Genomic DNA, 18,732 nt, shown 5'->3' with positions numbered 1-18,732 from the left:
CACAGGTGGGTGCATTAACTGGGCTTCCTTCAGCCGCCTCAGCTCCACCCACACTCCATGTAGTTGCCCATTTTTGGATTAAGCAGTGGAGCCGGCGGAGTCAGGAGAAATTAAGCTCTTCAGAAAGCTATGGGTGACGTCATTGAGACAACATCCATTTTTATTTCTACAGTCCATGTGTAGGAGCAGCAGCTAAAAGCTTCCAGCTCTCATGCATCTTATTCAGGATTTTTTTGCTATTGCATGACTGTCCATTCTCCGTGGCTCTTCCTGAGGATTCTTCCATTTATTTCCCTGTTAAAGGAGTTTATCCTTATCTGAATCGAGGGTCTAAGGATAGAGGTTGCGTATGCTCTACAGACTGTGAAGCCCCCAGAGGCAAATTGTGATTTGCGATATTGGACTGTATAAATAAAATTGACTTGACTTGGCTTGACCTGAGTGAGAGCAGTGTAGAATGTGTGTGTGTGTGTGTGTGTGTGTGTGTGTGTGTGTGTGTGTTCTCAGAAAGGACACTACTGTACCGCCAGCCATTTGTGCTGCCTCCACTCAGCAGGGGCTGGTCTGGAGGGAACAGAGCCAACACTAGCACTGATCCAAGCAGTTTAGGCTTACTGGAACTCACTACAAATAGCCCTCATACACTGCTAGTATGTTTAAAAAGTCTGAACACAACAAGCATGTCCGCTTTTACACTGTATCGTCCTTTTGCATAGCTGCTAGCATAGCATACAGTAACAAGTCAAGTACAGTCAGAGAATACACATTGCAGAATAAGCCATATTCTTCTCTTTGTGTAACACAGGACCACGCTGATTATCTTTCCACTGAGAACACTTAAGCAAATGTTGCACCGCTCTCAGCAGTTACCATGGCATTTGTGCTGGCAAAGCAAAAGTTTGTAGTTGAAACTGAAGAGACGCTGTTTGGCAAAAGGTTTTACATCTACATACAAGTTCTCATTTCCCCACAGAGAATACAGTGCCACTCTAAAAGTCTTTTTTCTTCGCACACATACTGCACTGTCGTGGATTGTGTTATCATAGAGAATGTCTCATTTTTCATACTTTAAAAGGTAATGCAACAGAGGGAATAAAATAGGCGGCATGTGAGTGAAAGCGAGCGTGAGAGGGTCAACATAACTCCTCTGATATCCCAGTTAATTTAATTAAAACTCTGAACTACTTCAAGTATCCGTCTGAGGCTCATTTACCACCTTAATGGAGTCTCAGCTAAATGTTGATGTCTGAGGTTCAGTGAGTGTGAGATGTCAAAGCAGTCATACTCTCCACACACTGAGTGGACTTAAATGGAAGATAATGGGCTTTTAATTTGTGGAACATAATCTGCCTGTAATTTCTCTGTTTAAATTCCAAAGTTGTTACGATGTGTGTTGCAGAAATTGCAGAAGTTTGCACAGAACGTGGTTCAGTTAGTACCTAAAACTCTAACTACTCCACTCTTATGACTTAAAGAGTTTGCGACATTTTGTTGTCTTGTTGACATTTAGACGACAAGATAGATACCACGGATCATATCCGTCCTTTAAAGAAGACACTACAACCAGCAACCCGTTAGGTTAAAGCATAAAGACTGGAAACTTCTGTACAGATTAAAGCAATGTACGTATTAAACAGTGAGCTTTAGAGGTGTTGCTACAGCAGTAGTAGTGGTAGTGTTATTTTTTACTTCTGGACAGACCCAGGCTGTTTGTTTCTCTGTTTCCATTCCAGTCTTTGTGCTAAGCTAAGCTAAGGTCAGGCCATCTGCTGCCGGAGTTCCTGAACTATAAACAGTTACCGGGACATTGATGGGAGGTCATTCACATGGCAGAGTATCGGTGCAAGACCCGATATATCAGGTAACTTCATTTTAATTTAGGCTATAAAGTTATGACTATGCTATATCCATGTTTAAACTAAGCACTAATGTTTGTATGCAGAAAATGCTTTTTCAGTTGTTCTTTTCTGCTGTAACTCTCAGGGATTTAAAGGAGTTCACTGATGGACATTTACTTGTATCTATTAGCTAACCCTAAACTGCTGCTAACCGTGGATGTATAGAGAGAGCTGGATGCAATGTTGGAGGCGGCGCCACGTTACTTCCTATGAAAGCTGCTCAAGTCTTCTAGACTTTCAAAATGTTATCGGACGGAATGGATAAAATTCTGATTGTTGGTTTGACACAAAATGTGTTACAGCCGCTTCTTTTACAATGTAACCTTACAGGAAAAAGTATTTTTGGGCCAATGTGCATCACGCGACGGACGCCATCGCTGTTATTACACGGCTAGGCCACTACACTTGCGGCTACTGGACTGGGAGCTTATAAAGTTGGCCAATCAGAAGAAAGCTGGGTGGGGGGACTAAAAGAGACAACTGGCTTCAGACAGAGGATGAACTGGCTGCATGAAGGCCGAGTATAAGATTAAGAAAGATGTTATGGAAGAGAGAATTATGCAAAGATACTCGAGTGGAGTCTATAGAGCTGGAAATTAGGTCCTCCTTAAATAAAATCCTAACTAGGAAACCATCACTTACAGACATACAATGAAATCTGATTACCTGCATGTTTACACTTATTATGAATTCAGGGCACATTCAAGGCTCTCTTAAACCTGCCAAGAGCACTGTGGAATATGGCAGATCGAACAAGTAGTGGAGTATTGCAGACTATATCCATTCAGAGGTCTGATATTTCTGAAAATGCAACCCTCTACTTTGCATTAAGATGAGGCAGAGCGCGCAGGAAGCCCACTGACATCAAAGGACAGATCATCCTCTCCTCTTCCGCTGGCCCCCACTGACCTGCCTTCACACTCCAGTACACCGAGAGAGAACCGCACTGCATGCCAGCGGCACTACACAGCTTTTACCCACTCCCTAAAAAACACACTGCTGTAATTTGGTATACAAGCAAATCAGTGCACCATGCAGCCTCCTTTACCTTGAGAAGTCCCAACTAAGAAAGGAACAAAGAGGGGTCAGGGTAAAAACAGAGAGACTGAGAAAGAAAAAGGGAAGACGGGAAGGAGAGTGATTGGTAGCTGGCTGCCATTCTGGCCCGGTGGCCCCACGGCTGATGCACAGGGTTGCGTAATGGGTCTGCATGCAGTGTGAAGCACAACAAACGGGGCTTCAGCACATGAAGCTGAAGAGACCACTCAAGCCTTCTGGGGAAGGGAAGTTATTTCAGTGAGCACATACATACACAGGATGAGACAGCCGTGTTTTGACACAGTGCGCTAAAAATAGCACATTCTTAACAGAAAAAAACAGAGTGCCAGTCAAATCCAGACTGGCAAGGGGGGGGGGGGATAAAACATTTCTTCCAAAGACGGTCCTGAGAGCTGAACTGGGGGGCATGGTAAATAAGAGGAGAGCGATCCGTTGCAGGGCAAACCACTCAGAATCTGAAACCGCTCACATCTCGGCGAGACTGTTATCCCACCTGACACGCGTGTGTCGCACAAGGCCGCGCAGCCGCAATCACACACAATAAACGAACCGCAGCAATTAAGAATCAGCATGAGCAACTTCGCAGATTCTGTTATGTAATTCTCAGCCTGTGGGGCCGTGTGTTAGGAAATGGCGGCAGACAGGCCTGTTGTGTTTTATGCTGCACATACATGGCCATTAATCACGCTCGGTCTCTTTGCTCTTTTTCTATTTCCAGAGAAGCGGAGGCCCGAGGGCAGCGGACCTACGGCACTGCAGCACGTGCAGGCTGGACTTCAGCATCACTGCAAATGTCACACAATGTTAGCTCGCTCACTGGAGGGCAGCCCACGGTGAGAGGATCACGAGAACAATCTATAAATGGCACCTTTGCACCTAAGTCTTTATGGATGCAATGTTTGCTAATGCTTTGATCTGACTCTCAAGTCCCTCTGCTAAAATAAAGACCTCAAACGTGGGCTCCCTTCTCTTTTTTTAGGGAGGTATTAAATGCATCCGATGAATGTAAATGCACTCTTGAAGCCCCTCGGTTGCCCGAATAAATGCAAAATACACCCAAGGGTCAAGCAGTGCAAAAACACCAGCTGCATTTCCGCCCTGCAGGGAACCATAGGGAATACTGATGAGTACAGGTATTTCTGTAAGCAGACAGACACAGCAGGTAGATCAGGACACATGAACAGGTATTGTGTGTTAGAGCCACGTAAAAGAACACATCCCTCCCTATCTCCTTCTCCCTCTCCCTCTCCCTCTCTCTCTCTCTCTCTCGGATGCATGAGAGGAGATTTCTGCAGGGTGTGTTGGAGTGTGAGTCATCGTCAGTGCAGAGAGAGAAAGAGGGGAGAGGCATTCTTTAAGTCGAAGGCAGTGCTTATGGCAGCAATGCAGCAAGGAAATACCAGACGCCCTGCCTCTTTAATCGGCTTAATATCCACCACAAATACACAAACAACAGCAGGTAAAGGACTCCCAGCTGGTAAATGTATATGCTAGCTCGGCATTATGCAACAACAGGTCAGCACAGCAGCTCCAGTGTAGCCTATTGAATGATCAGGCCCTATTGGGTAGGGCTTAATGTTTGAATAATAATGAGTGACTTTCCACTCTGGTCATGTTACTGTAATGAACACGGCCCTGCACGCTCCTCTTTTGTTCACGTGGTATAGTGTGTTTATAGTGTTCTTCAAACTTTTTATACCAGGTAGAAAATATCAGGCTCTCGAAGTACCACCATTATGTCCATTGTTAAGATACAGCAGCGTAGGCCGACACTATTCAGCTACAGACAGTTCACACAGGAGGCAGGTTTATTCCTAATAAGAAGATTTATTTATTTATTTATTATTGACTGTTGAGCTAATTTGGTGGAAAAGGAGTCCTCCTGGTCCATACTTCTCTTCCCAATAGTTCCTGTTGGAGCCACGCCTGCAGTGTTTTTGAACCACTGCAATCACATTTTAGCTCGTAACAAAGCATGGACGTATGCGAGCATTACGTGCATGAACGCTAAAACAAAATAAACAAATTGTCATGATAAAATTCTGTAGTATTTTGATAGTATAATATGTATATATGATATGTTTATAAATACATTTGCGTACCACTAGAGGCAGCTCACACATACATCCAAAATTCTGTTAATTAAATCTTAAAAAAGGTCATTTTTAGAGCTGGAATAATTACGCAAATTGATTGACAGGCAACAGTCTTGCGGCCACCGTAGTTTTTCCTAGACGCAATCTGCAACTTCACCACTAGAGGCCACTAAATCCTACATACTGGTCCTTTAATAATTAACTTAAAGGAAACTCGTGAGCCATCTAGAGCCAGTGTTATATTTACATCTCCATGATTGCGAAACCCTCACCTCACCCTCCAGTTCCAAGTATGTAGGAGGCTGTAAAAAACGTGAACCCTATCTAGAGCCAGTGTTTGGTTTGTCCAAGTATGTAGGAGGCTGTAAAAAACGTGAACCCTATCTAGAGCCAGTGTTTGGTTTGTCCATTCTGGGCTAATGTAGAAACATGACGGTTCAACATGGCTCCCTCTGTAGATAAAATTGTCTCATTCCAAGGTAACGAAAACACAGTGATTCTTATTTTCAGGTGATTATACACTAATAAAAACATACCTATGAATATGATATTATATTTCCTCCTAAATGTTACACACTGGACCTTTAAAGTAAGAACTACTATATTAAAATATTATCTGCTTCCAGCACCTTTAATATAAGGATTTACTGCTTTTGTCTTTTTTATATTGCAAACTGAATATTTTTGGATATTGGACTGTTTATCACAAGTTCCTGTTTTATTTTGTCTGACAAACATTTTAACTATTTTCGGATGTTTTATAGACTTAAATGATTAATCAAATTTTAAAAATAATGAACATTTTTGGTGGTTTGCAGCCCAGCTCACTTGCATAAAATGTATCATCTATCATCAGAGCCAACAAAGTGAGCTCCCTGAAAGTTAAGCTCTAACTAAATCCACTGTCAGCTGGAGGAATCTGCCCCTTTGTGCCCTGTTTCATGAAGTAATGATGCTTGTTTCTAGAAAGTTCGGGAGACGGAGGAGGCAGAGCTATCTCAAGCTCTTAGGCTTTATGTAAAAATTAATACTGGATATGAGACTAAATGCCTTGTTAATGTCAACATGTTACATAGTAAACGGTTTACATTAACATCACCCAAACTGAATTTGAAAAGGGAAATTGGATAAAAAAGCACTTGTTAACAATGAAACATTAAATTCTGCGAATACTTTAATCTTCTTTTAGAAGATTAGAGTATTTGCTGAAAGAACAGGTCAGGAGACTTTGACATTGACAGAAACTGGCTACTTGTCCCTTCGTGAAAACATCAAACAGACATACTTCAATCCGCCTGACCAAACTTCCCACTGACCTCCTGAATTCTCACCCTCACTGTAGGTTACTTTCTCTTCTCACCGGCCTGGCCTTACCTTCTCCCACACAGAGACAGTGCAAGCCTTGAAGACTAGTTCCCTCATGTCCAGACAAGTAGCAGGTAGTAAACAGGTAGGTTTGCTGTCTCCAAGAGTCTGTCCGGACTGTAGCAGAGACGAGCGAGCAAGGTAGACGGACCTCTGCTCACAGAACTCTGAAACTGCGGTCTGCAACCTGATCCTGAAGTTCAGCCGAAGTCCATGCTGCTATCCAAGCCTGCTGATTAAATTACTGCATGCTGGGATAGCGTCAGTCCGCCAATAACACGCCATCACAGACACAGTAAAGTAATATGAACCAGGCCAACATAACGGCCACGTGGTAACGGACAGTTTTTTTGACTCCCAGCCATTTTCTAGTCTTCTCTTACTCTCCAAGGCAGCACAAGTTAAATATTCAGTCCCCAGTAAGTGGCTCAGTGCCATATTTTGCTCTTTAAGACCTCTGTCAGACTACGCTTTAAGTTAGCAGAGTACATTTAGATGCAGCTCTGAGAGCGGGGCATTGGCTCCCTGCTATCTTTTTTGGATGCCGATAAAATATTCAAAATATAGTGGATGTTTATTCACTCAGGTTTTGCTTTAATCGGCACATTCACAGGACTTTCCCGAGCTGGCTTTCATCTCACCGGAAAGCTGTGTGATACCTGAGACCTGAGAGAAAAATAAAAACTGAGAAAGAGAGCGAAAAGTAGACAAAGCGAGATGCAATCTAAGCAAATGACCCAGAAAACAACCTTTTTCTGGTGAACTCGGACAAAAAGTCATGTCAGCAGGGTGAGTCATCCCCAAGTCGTTCTGTCAGGACCACTTGCCCCTCACACTCATCCCAAAGTACCTACTAAAGAACAAAACCTCACAGCGCATGGCATCTCAAATGTAGTCTATAGTCTGAGCTTAACTGTCAACAACAAGCTCCAAGAAAGAAAGAAAAAAAACGCCTAACCGCTGAACAAAACGCTCTGATGAACAAGCATTCCCGACTGAGACAAAGGAGCAATTGGAGGAAGCGAGAGAGGGTTATGGCGGGATACAATAACAGCACTCCAGACACAGACACAGCTCATCGCAACTCCTCTGACACCGTGAGTGGCCGGCTTATCAGTCAGCTCCTCTGTCTGTATGAGAAACGCTGGCAGCCATCGTTGGCCTTTAATTCCACCCAGGCACCAATCTAATTAAGGGGCACTAGACTGAGCACAATCACCAACCTCCTGATGATTTACAATTACACAAAGATTTCAAAATAAAGCCGGTGTTTTACAAGTCAGTATATTTATGAAATAAAAAGATAAATAATTTTAAAAAACATGCTGTATTAAGAGCATTTGCCGCTGAGTGAACCGTATTTTTGGAGCTAATCCGGAGTATGTAGTAGTAGTTGTAGTAGTATTGATGGACAGGGGCGATGGCGGCCAGGTGATAAAGGTACATACCAAATAAATACAGCGTCCCCAACGATTCTGGTTCAGGATTCCTGTTGTGTATCATACCTTACCCTACCAGGGAGAATAAAAGGCACACACATGTGCTTTAAATGGGGATCCTTACATAAACAATAACTTTCAAAGTCGCTGCATTGTTTACACCACACAACTTTCTATCTTATAATGTATGGCTATCTGTCCACATGCAACAGCTAGTGAGATATTTCAGTCTGGACCTTAATGGTGGACCAACCAACCAACCAACAGACTAGAGCCCGACCAATATGGTTTTTTGAGACCCATACTGATTTTAGAGGGGGGAAAACTTCACCGATTACCAATATGGCGGCTGATTAAGGGGATTTTCTGAGCTGGATTTTGCACCTATATGATTTTGCAAAGGTACTCAGAAGGCTGCTTTCTCTAACAAATAACTCCATTAAATAATATTTACCCTGTAAATGTATAATGGAAAACAATCCCACACTAGATATACGCCAATATGATACCAATATATCTGTGATAAGTTAATATTGGCCAATAATATTGGTCCATCCATAGAGCCACATCGCTAGCATGGCTAAAAATGTCAAAATAAATGGATAAACAGCACCCTGGTTTGAAGGAAAAACAACTTTTATTGTGTTTACATGTGAACTGTCCCTTTAAACTGCTCTTTTACTTGACCGTGCAGCTTGGGGACTTCAACGACAGGCATTGTAATTAGCCACCACATAATGGGAATGACCTTATTAAGCTGCTGCTGGGTGACCCAGCAGATTTAGGTTACCGAAACACATGAGCTACCAATTACTCTTATTTTATCAGGTGCTATCTTCATCATATGTTTTTAATTCATCCGGTGCATGAGCGCTCAAACACACAGATAGATAAAGTCACATCTTTCTTTAGGGAGAGTGAGTATCAATATTTATGCACTGGCTGAGTCCATAAATACCAATAGCCAGTCCAAAAATCAATGCACGCCTGCTACATATTTTAATCTCCCTATGAAGGTCACATTACTCCAACAACGCCTGAGAGCACCAAGCACACACACACACACACACACACACACTCAGCTAAATCAGCCAGCAGCTTTTGCATTCACGCCACCCTGACCCTGCCCCAGTTCACCTAATGTCACTGAACTACACACTGTATTAAAGAGTGTAAAAACAGAGAGAGCTCATCAGTCATAAATGGATTATAAAAGCCATCACGTGTGCAGATGCTCCGAGCTGCGTCTGAAAAAAGCGTTTTCAGGGTTTAGCCCTGTGTAACTCATGTACATTATAGATGAGGCAGAGGAGAAGGGGAGTGTTCAGTGGAGCACTATCAGTTACCAGAAGGCCAATCTAAATCTCCCCCATCATGACTAACCTCTATTTCAGAGCCACAGGGGTGACACAGCAACTGCCTTCCCCCCCGCAGGCGGCTGTAAACTTAGGCACAAGTCTCCGGCCTCCCTGGAACTGCGCCGAAAGAAAGAAAAAAAACTGTGTTCTCATTTCTAAAACTGAGGGACTGCCAAAGTGATTCCTGCCATCACATGAATTTGTCACTTTGCTAACAGGGCTTATGAAAGTTAGATGAACATTTTACGATCTTGTTAAAACCGGTTACATTATTAAAAGGGCACATTCATCCTGCGAGGCGAGAAAGAGAGCCTGTAGCAGATTGAAATTTTAATAAGCTCAATGCAGTGGCTACAGATTGAGAAACTTGGCAGAGATTTAGCTTTGAAATCCTGAATATGGGCATGAGATGATTTAGCCTCATTGTATCATGCATGCACTCAAGCGGGTCAAAAGACAGGGGATTCTGCAAACCTGTGATAAACCCATTAACCGGCTTAACTTCAGACACTTCCCCCCCCCCAGCATTTTTAATCTGTGATATGAAGCAAATGTTTCTACTGCTATTTTTAATGTACTCCCTTTTAGTTCAGCATTTTAAGATACTGTCAGGACTACGTGTATTTTTATTTTAAATGTTGTACTTAACCTTACTGTACCAGCATCTTAAATCTATGGAAGCTCATTTCCGCCCGTGTGAGGAGGAAAATAAAGATTATGTTAGACAAAATAATGAGAAAGTTTCTAAAAAATATTGACTTAGTATCTCAAAATAATTGAGAGTTTCTCATATTTTGACTTAGCATCTTAAAATAATGACTTTGTGATATGAAGTCATTATTTTGAGAAAGTTTCTCATTATAATGACTTCACATTGGCAGAAATGGGCTTCCATACAAATCTGTATGTTTTGCAGCAATGGTGATTTTCTTCTCTGAAATGGTGCCACGCCACTGCTGAGTGAATACAGAGAGAGCGGTGTGATGCTGAAGCCCATGGCCATCACGACAGGCCAGACTGTAGATGTAGGTGGCTGGTGTCAGCAGGCTCGGAAACACCTGACCCTGGAGGAGACTGGAAAGGACTCTCTCCCTCTCTCTGCTATCTTTGATGAGGCTGCGATAAACGTTTATCTTAGAATCATAAGTGTACCGTTATCTGGTAAAGTAAAGGCCCAGCCACTGACTACATACAGTGCTGTGTGTGTACGTATGTTTGTGTGTGTGTTTGCCCTTGTCTGTGTGCGTGCTGGCACCAGAAACACCCTGCTTGTTAAATCATGCCATACATCCCCGCCAGCTCCTTGCAGACCTGTTACAGCGGAGAGGCAATGGGCCTCGTTCCAACAGCAACACAGTCTTACAGTTTACATTCAAGGCTTGTATCTCAGTCAGGAAATCAAGACAGGAGTCAGAACCATGTTTACAGCTTGTTGTTTCTCTGTGCATTGATTAGTGTTGAAACAATTATCTGATTATTAAAAAAGGTACTACAAGGAGTTTTTAACTGGTTATGAAACAGTCTCAATTCAATACTGCTTGCTGCCTCTATATGACCTACATAAACAAAATGGTTATGCCACCGGGTCAGATTCTCCTTGAAATCAATAAAACGAGGAGGTAGAAACCACTTTTGTCCACAGGGGCAGCCACTATCAACACAAAATGAAAGTTCCTTGTAGGGGGCTTTAAGTAAAAGTAAGAAGTACTAAATATCAATGTTTACCTCACATTTTACTTCCTTCTTCTATTAAATATCACTGCAAGATGAACTGGGAACCTGTTGGTTCCTTGAAGGGGTGATATGAAAAGTTAATATCCATGTGTGAACCCATTGTGACGTCACCTATTGGTTTGTCCACACATGATCTCATAATACAGATAAACAGTTCACGAAAATATGTTGCTGTTAAGATTTTAGGAGAGAAATAATCAACTTATCTGGATCAATTTCTGATCAGCACTGCCTAGTTTGACAGTTTGATCTGAGTTTGGTGCGTTGAGCTGGACGGACTCACTGAGAATGAGCTGTCAATCACAAGGTAGCCCCGCCCTAAAGCATACCCTGTTTTATGGTCTGTTTTACTATAATTGGGACCATCGTTTACTAAATGAACATCATGCTGTATGGAAGAAGATTTAAAACTAGAGATTGAGACCATAAACTCATTAGGAAAGTGTTTACTGAGCTCATAAATCAAGAGAGAAGTCGGCTCATTTCTCCATAAGACTCAATACTATCATACTTTTTTGCAGCTAATGGAGCTGCCCCTGCATCACTTCACAGACCTGAAAGCTCTGTCCATTATATCTAATGTAATGCTAATGCCTGTATCTGTTTATGGCGGAAAATATTTATATTTATCATCCATTTTCAGAAGTGGACAGAGCAGACACCAAAACTTAGAAAACGCTTCAATACTTCACTTTTTGTGTTGAATTGTTTCCTACTGACATTTGAACTGCTCATGAGTATATGTGTAACTGTTAATAGTCTGGGAGGAACTTAATAGTGGAAATACAACAGGAGGTTTTAAAGTGGGAAGACCATAAATTAAAAATAAAAACTGCAGTGTATGTAATGGGGGGGGGGACGCAAATGAACGTTGAGTTGGTCCAAAGTGTCTGTATGATAAAAAATGAGGAAGCTATTGACAAGAAAAGAGGCAATAATATCTCAGTCGGAGGTTGCATACAACTGGACGAGGTCCAGATGGAAATACAGTCAGCTTGAAGTGTCTATAAAACAAATGAGAAAGCCACTGACAAAAATCTAAAAAGCTATTTTCAACCATCAGGGTGCAAATAATACCTGTTGATGTTGCACACTTAAGCTTTGTCCTTAACAAACCTGGATCAGACTGAGAAAAAAAAGGTACAGGATAAACTGAGAGTCTGAATCTACACCTCAGTGTTTTTAGCCTGTAGCCTAGCATTTTAGCATTTTGACACCTTACATACAAACAATCACTAAATTAGTGGATATTATAAATAATCACTGCAGGTCTAGCAAGAATTGATGAGACACAGGCTGAAATATGCTCCAATCTTACTCTAGATTCTCAATCTGCACTCGCCACCAGACTCAGCCATAAACAAACACATCGATATCAAGGAGGAACCCGGACGACCCCGCTGCATCAGCAGGATGACGACTGATAACTAGTCAGTCCACTGGAGGAGCAGAAAGGGCTGCTGAGAGAATGGTGTGTAGTAAAAGCACAGCGCGGTCCTGGGTCAGCCAGCAGCATCTGAGCGTTAATAAGGGGGGTAATTGAATTAGAGGATCAGTGGAGGCCTGTAGTGTGGGCGCCACGCGGCTCTAATTTCATTACAAGTGATGTAAACATGTGGTTGGCCCCCAGCGCGGGGGCCTCCCACATCAATACATGCACAAACACAAAAACACACACACAATTACAATCCTCACTTGCACAAATAAATTACAAAACCGCAAATCTGCACCTGTAACGTCCGCCTTCCATCCTTCCTGTGTGCTGAGATTGAGTGAGGTTGCACACAGGAAGCAGCATCAGGGGAAAGTGTTCAAAGTGTCTTTAAATCTGCAGCACGGTGGCTCAACGCCGTCGTCCTATAGCGAGAAGGAGATTGATTCTCAGCTCTTTCCTGTGTGATGTTTATGTTTTCTGAATATGAAGAAATATGAATAAGTGATAAATGTGGCGTTGATGGTGGTGTAGGAGAGAGTACATTGAGTTGACACCGGGGGAATATTTTTAGCTCTGTTTGTTTAGAGGAACATGATGGGCACCCACAATCTATCCATACTGCAGGGTGAGTGTGATTTTTCCAATCTGCGCGATGCATATTTATGATCGGCTCTCTAATGCGCCTCGGCCTGATGATTCACTTGACCATCCGACTGAACGCGTCCCGACTAAACCCGTAGGCTTGGCTGTAGGCCTGCTCCCAGTGATGAATAGTTATGAGGGCAGGAGTTAACCAAGGAGAAACTGCACACATCCCTAATAAGTCTTGCCCCTTGCCATCTCAGCTGCGACAATGAGACACACTCAGAGACAGATGGGTAATGGGACACATCCGCAGCTTTTCAATATGCAGGTGGGCCAATCGGAGCACGGGAAGAAGACATGGAGGCAGAAATAGTCTTTTTGGAAAAAGTTACCAAGAGAACTGCATTGCGTAACTCTTTGCCAAAACATCACACATCACATTACTGCAGTAAATCTTCTCCACTTTAAACAGCACATCTGTTCATGCAACTCACATCTATCAAATGCCCAACGCTTCGAACGCTCTTTGACAGATGCGCCCATTTTATTTTTTGACATCCACAAAGCCTGCCAATTTACCTCACAAGTTCACCCCTGCAGCCGAGCGGGAGGGAGGAAGACGAACTCGTCAGTTTTTACAGCCATTCCTGTTAGTTTTTCAAGACAGTTTAAAAGGAGGAATAACAGATTCTTACTCTCGTAAATGAAAATTTCACAAGCAATGAAACGCACCTTCATTACACTCACAGGTTTTGCTGATACAGCCTTGCTTTATGACCAGTAGATCATAGTGGTTAAAGCCGGCTAACGTTAGCAAACTTTAGCTATATATTGCTGTATTAAAAGAGGTCCAGTGTGGGGGATTTAGTGGCATCTAGTGGTGTAGTTGCAGATTACAGCCTTCCCGTTCTGAGTGTGTAGGAGAAACTACAGTGGTCATAAAACTCGTCAAAAGGTGCAATCTAGAGCGAGTATTTGGTCTGTCCGTTCTGAGCTACTGTAGAAACATGGCAGCCTCTGTCGGACAGGATTCACTCTCTCTGTAGATAAAAATGTCTCATTCTAAGGTAACCAACACAACTATCATGTGATTATACACTAATGAAAACATATCTATGAATATTATATTCCATTTCTGCCAAAAGATCCTCCTAAATGTTACACACTGGACCTTTAATGGGTGATAGTGAGTCATTTTGCTCACAATAAACTCTTCTCTGCGTGTTTTAATTACTGAAATATGGAGGAAAACTGCTGCGGTGATTGCTTTGACAGCTTTGAGAACATCGTACAGGTTTCACCTTCTACATAGGCCCGTCATCATATATGTAATTACCGTCTGTCACAATATGGACTTCTTGTATGACATAAGGTTTGTTTTTTGCTGACCTCGGTGTTTGTTTACATGAGAACATTTTAGCCAACATGATACCAGAATAAACAATATTATAAGACTCGACCGCAGCGCCTAAGCATTTTATTTATAAAGGATATCTTTTATCTTTTTTACATTCCACATTGGATGTCTGAATATTCTTAAGAACTTAAAAAGGGTGCACTTGCATTATTAAATCAGTGGCATAAATATGCCAAAATGGACAATAATATAGTTTATTGCAGTTATTTCTGGGACAATATATCATCCTACAAAAGCAGTTATTGTTACAGGTCTACTAGCTGGTTTAAGTGGTTGAAAATCTTCTTGAAGCTGGTTTGAAGTGACAACAGATTAAATCAGATTAGTGTGTGCAGGTTAATTTAAAGCACTGTATGTTATATCTAAATGTGAAAGACTTTAATTATATTCCTATGACTGTATTTTCCAACTGTAGATGCATAATTTATAGGCAGGAAAGTGAAGACAGAGAACTGCTTCTTTCTTCTGTCACTTTCCTTGATCTCCAAAACTCCTGCAGTCACACACTAAAAGAGCCCAATAACAGTGGAAAACGGTATGTAAATGTTAACTTTTGCTAACTTAGTATGTGTGAAATTCCCTCTTCAGCACAAATCTGCATGCCTGAAAAGAGGACAAGCAACAAAAGGTACAAAATCTCTAGGGCAAAGGTAAAAAAACCTCACTTTAATGAAGATTGCTCACAGGAAAACACACACGCTGCGTAAGACGGAGAGATGTGACGGCTGCAGACAGCTGTGTGTGCGAGGAAGATACCTCTACCAGGGTGCGTCTGCGGTTTGTTGATCGCATCTCCATCATAAGATAACAGAGCTGCGGGCTAATGGAGCTTGCTGAAGAAGTGCCTCATGCTCTGTCAGTTTTTCATTACCACTTCACTCAGTCTTACGTAGGACTGTTGGTAATTACTGATGCTACGCCAGTCTTTCAGGATCCATAATCGGCTGTTTTTCCACTTGAGGGAACTAAAAATAAATAAATAAAAACCACCACCAACTCAGCCACCCCCTCACCAATACCCCTGTTCCTCGCAGTCCATTTCTCTGTTGACTGAGAGGTGTAAAAAACACACACCAGCTTAATGACACGATATTATGCATGTTGACTTCAAAAAGCGCTCGTTTCCCAGCAACCACCGCAGGTACGTCAGAAGAGCTTTTGTGTGACCAGACCTCTTTCAAGGATGTTATAATTATCAGAAGATACAGTGAATTAGGGCTGAATGAGGGCAACATCTGCCAAGTCATACCACAAACTCCTGTTGCACAATCAAACGTCCTTTACACAGAGCTGTTGCAGGATCTTTAGGGGGTTAGACGGATTAACAAATTCATTTACATTCCAGTTTTTAAAAAAAATTCACATTTGGTTGCTTTGAAAATGCTGCTCCACGTCACTGAAATGGCAGGCGATCCCTTTAGAAATGTTGACAAGCTAATTATCAAGTGGCCCTGTCACAAGCAGGCGGAGAGCTTAAAAATAAAGTTCACACCACCCTCATTATGCAAACAATCACAGTCAGCAGTGCTAACCTCGCAACCCTATACACTACAGCTGGCGGACTTTAACACAGGAAGGCCACGCTCTCGGCGTGCCAAGGTTTGAGGGTTGTGAAAGGCGTGTGAGAATATAATGTACGTTTCTGCTATGAATCCAAACCAGGGAGCATAAAGAGGAAGAGGATTCAGACGACAGCTTTGCTAGTTTCTTATGTTACCATCACAGTCAATAACAAGCACCCCCCTCCTCTTCAGATCACTACAGCGGGAAATATCAGTTTCATTAACTGTTCATTAACACGCCAGAAGAAACTGCTAATAACAAAGCTTCAGTTTATGGTTCGGCAAAAAAGATGCCACCCAGAATGTCGCCCTCTGTGAAAACAACAGTCTGGTGAGGAGACACAGGACAGAAAGCCAGAAGCCCCCCACAAACAACACACACACACACACACACACACACACACACACACACACACACAACTCATCCCCTTTGCGCAAGCACCACACTGAGGTCTAATCGATGCAGCTCATTCATATTGAACCACAGACGTCAGGGGAAGCCGGGGGAATTACAAGCAGCCTCCGCTGTGAGATCGCAGCCTGGAGGAAGCCTGAGGAAGACAAACCCAGCTTCGCTCTGGAAACCTGCTGTTTACCGACCATGGCGGTTTCAACAACATGGCTGCTGGGTCTCCTCACTCCGAGGGAAATGACACTGAACAGGTACAGCACTTAAAGCAGATTGTTAAAAAAAAAACAGTATGTTCAAACAGCATTTCAACTGTGAGGAAATTAACCATTTGACCCCAGTAGACAGGTTCCTCCACTGCTTTGTAGTGGCACCAATACACACCGTGTTGAGTATAATCAGTATTATCCAAAATATTACAGATCAATGAGCTCATATAGTCCATAAAATATGGGATTCATTTCTTACATATGTAGAATCAGGACCTGATAACTAAACTTGTTCTTAAATCTGAAAATCTGAGATTTATTTATCAACAGACTCTACCTCCACGCCTTTTTTCCCCCTTTAAATTGTCTTTATGGTATGTGGGTATATGTGTGTATATATTTAAGTACTTTACTTTTATTTTCTGTTTTTAATCTACACTGATGGCTCCGAGTTTACAGGTGGGTGGGAAAAGAGTCTAAAGTGATGTATTATGTTCAAAATCAATAAAACAAAAATGTGACACATAAAAAAAAGTATTATCCAAAGTAAATTTAATTCAGATTCAGTTCATTTTTCCATATTTTTTGGGGGGGAAACTATTATGTCAGATGAGCAGCAGGGGAGCCGGATTAAACCACTAAGGGGGGCCCGGGGGAAAGAATCTGATTTCGGCCACCCCCCACCTCCCTCCTGAAGTTAGTAGGATTACACTCACAGTCACAAATCTTGCTCGTAGGCCCCGCCCCTTAGAATCTGATTTCCAATGAGCACAGAGAAACTTTCCACTTTCAGCAGATGAATGTGAAAACATCCTTCTAGATTCAAACTCTGCACAGACAACATTCAAACATCACACTGTGGGAACAACAAGGCTTATGCATGTGGAGGAGGGCCCCTGTACAAGCCAGGAAGTCAACATTACTGAAGGTAAATACTTTATATACTTTATACTGTGCGTTAGTGGCGGTATATCTTTGTATTGATAGTAATCCAGCCTTGGTGAGCAGTTATGTTATGTAGGCATATTTATTTGTCAAGGGTTGATTTTACACTGTATTCTTCCTATCGACTTCCTCTAAAACACAGGGGGATTCAAATATACAATCTCCTACACAAATCTCACTGACAATAAAATAAGAAAATGACCTCTCAAGCTAATTATTCATGAGGAAAATATGGATCATTTAGTTTTCCTACAGTTTTGTAACTTTAGCCAACAGTTAGCCAACGGGTGAATCTGCCAACAGCTTCCTGAAGCCTTGGTCTCCTCCTCAGACATGGATGAGGTAAAGTTAAGCCTCCTGACTTTTCCCTGACATGGTCAGTGCTCATGAAATACAGAACAAAACTGCCCTTTTGAACCCAATTAATCCCAATGATGAGTCTAAACGAACGCGAGCAGAAGCGAGCGCGGCTCATTTAAAAATTAAACCAACAACTGGAGGAAAAATAACTCATGGTTCACAAGTTCACAATCCGAAGCAAGAGAGAGAGGAACATGAAAGGCAGACAGCTGCTGAAAGCAAATGCCTCCACAGCGGTCCTCAACTGCCCCTAATGGAGCATCAACAACAAAGCCTTTATCACCCTTTCACACAGAGAACTCACCAGTAACTTCTGCTTCAGCCTTTGGTGACTCAGGGTCTCCGAGCTGAGTCTCAAGGCTCGGCTGTTGTCCTCTAGAAGACGAAAGCTGTCCAGACGCTGCACACCTGGGAGCTGGAGGGGCAGAACTTCATTTCTCAGCTGTGGGGGGGAAACAGAAAAGCATTTATAAATCATTTAAAAGCATAATAATAAGCAATAATAATACTGTGTACTGAACACACAAAAACATTTCCACAATGTTCAGTTATTACAATAACAATGGCAGTTTTACAGTTTGACTGTGCAGTTTTTGGCTTACTTGGTCCAAATAACTCTTCTCCACTGGTTATGAAATCTGCCAGCACTCTGTCTCTAAGTGTGGGTGAGTGGCCGCTCAGAGCCAGCGGGTGGTCGAAGTAGAAAAACCACTAACAGCTAAACTCATGCAGTGCAAACAGTGTGTTTCACCCTCCATTGATCACCACAGGCTAAGTTTGACAATCGAAGGAATAAAGTGTGTACCGGACTACCTGCCCACCTGCTGCTCCGAGCACAGAGTTCCACTAAACTTTGATTAC

General features: G+C 42.3%; 1 protein-coding gene and 1 long non-coding RNA gene across 30 annotated transcripts in view; one reads left to right on the top strand and one right to left on the bottom strand.

The window, feature by feature from the left end:
• The window catches only part of rimbp2b (RIMS binding protein 2b), a 101,549-nt gene that overhangs the window by 68,560 nt on the left and 14,257 nt on the right, over positions 1 to 18,732 (bottom strand). For all 29 annotated transcript variants that reach the window (XR_007887383.1, XM_051421576.1, XM_051421578.1 and 26 more), the window contains one exon: positions 18,176 to 18,313. Coding sequence is in view for 27 of the 29 variants with exons in the window: in XM_051421576.1 (XP_051277536.1) it covers positions 18,176 to 18,313 (138 nt within the window). In the remaining 2 variants the exon portion in view is untranslated. The remainder of the gene's footprint in view (positions 1 to 18,175; positions 18,314 to 18,732) is intronic.
• On the top strand, positions 4,284 to 10,518 carry LOC127375577 (uncharacterized). The gene is made up of 3 exons (XR_007887384.1): positions 4,284 to 4,416; positions 6,396 to 6,503; positions 10,132 to 10,518. It is a non-coding gene; the product is annotated as an uncharacterized LOC127375577 (long non-coding RNA).

Source organism: Dicentrarchus labrax, unplaced genomic scaffold, assembly GCF_905237075.1.
Source record: "Dicentrarchus labrax unplaced genomic scaffold, dlabrax2021, whole genome shotgun sequence".
Taxonomy (NCBI): Eukaryota; Metazoa; Chordata; class Actinopteri; family Moronidae; genus Dicentrarchus; species Dicentrarchus labrax.
This window is presented reverse-complemented; position numbering and strand designations above follow the sequence as displayed.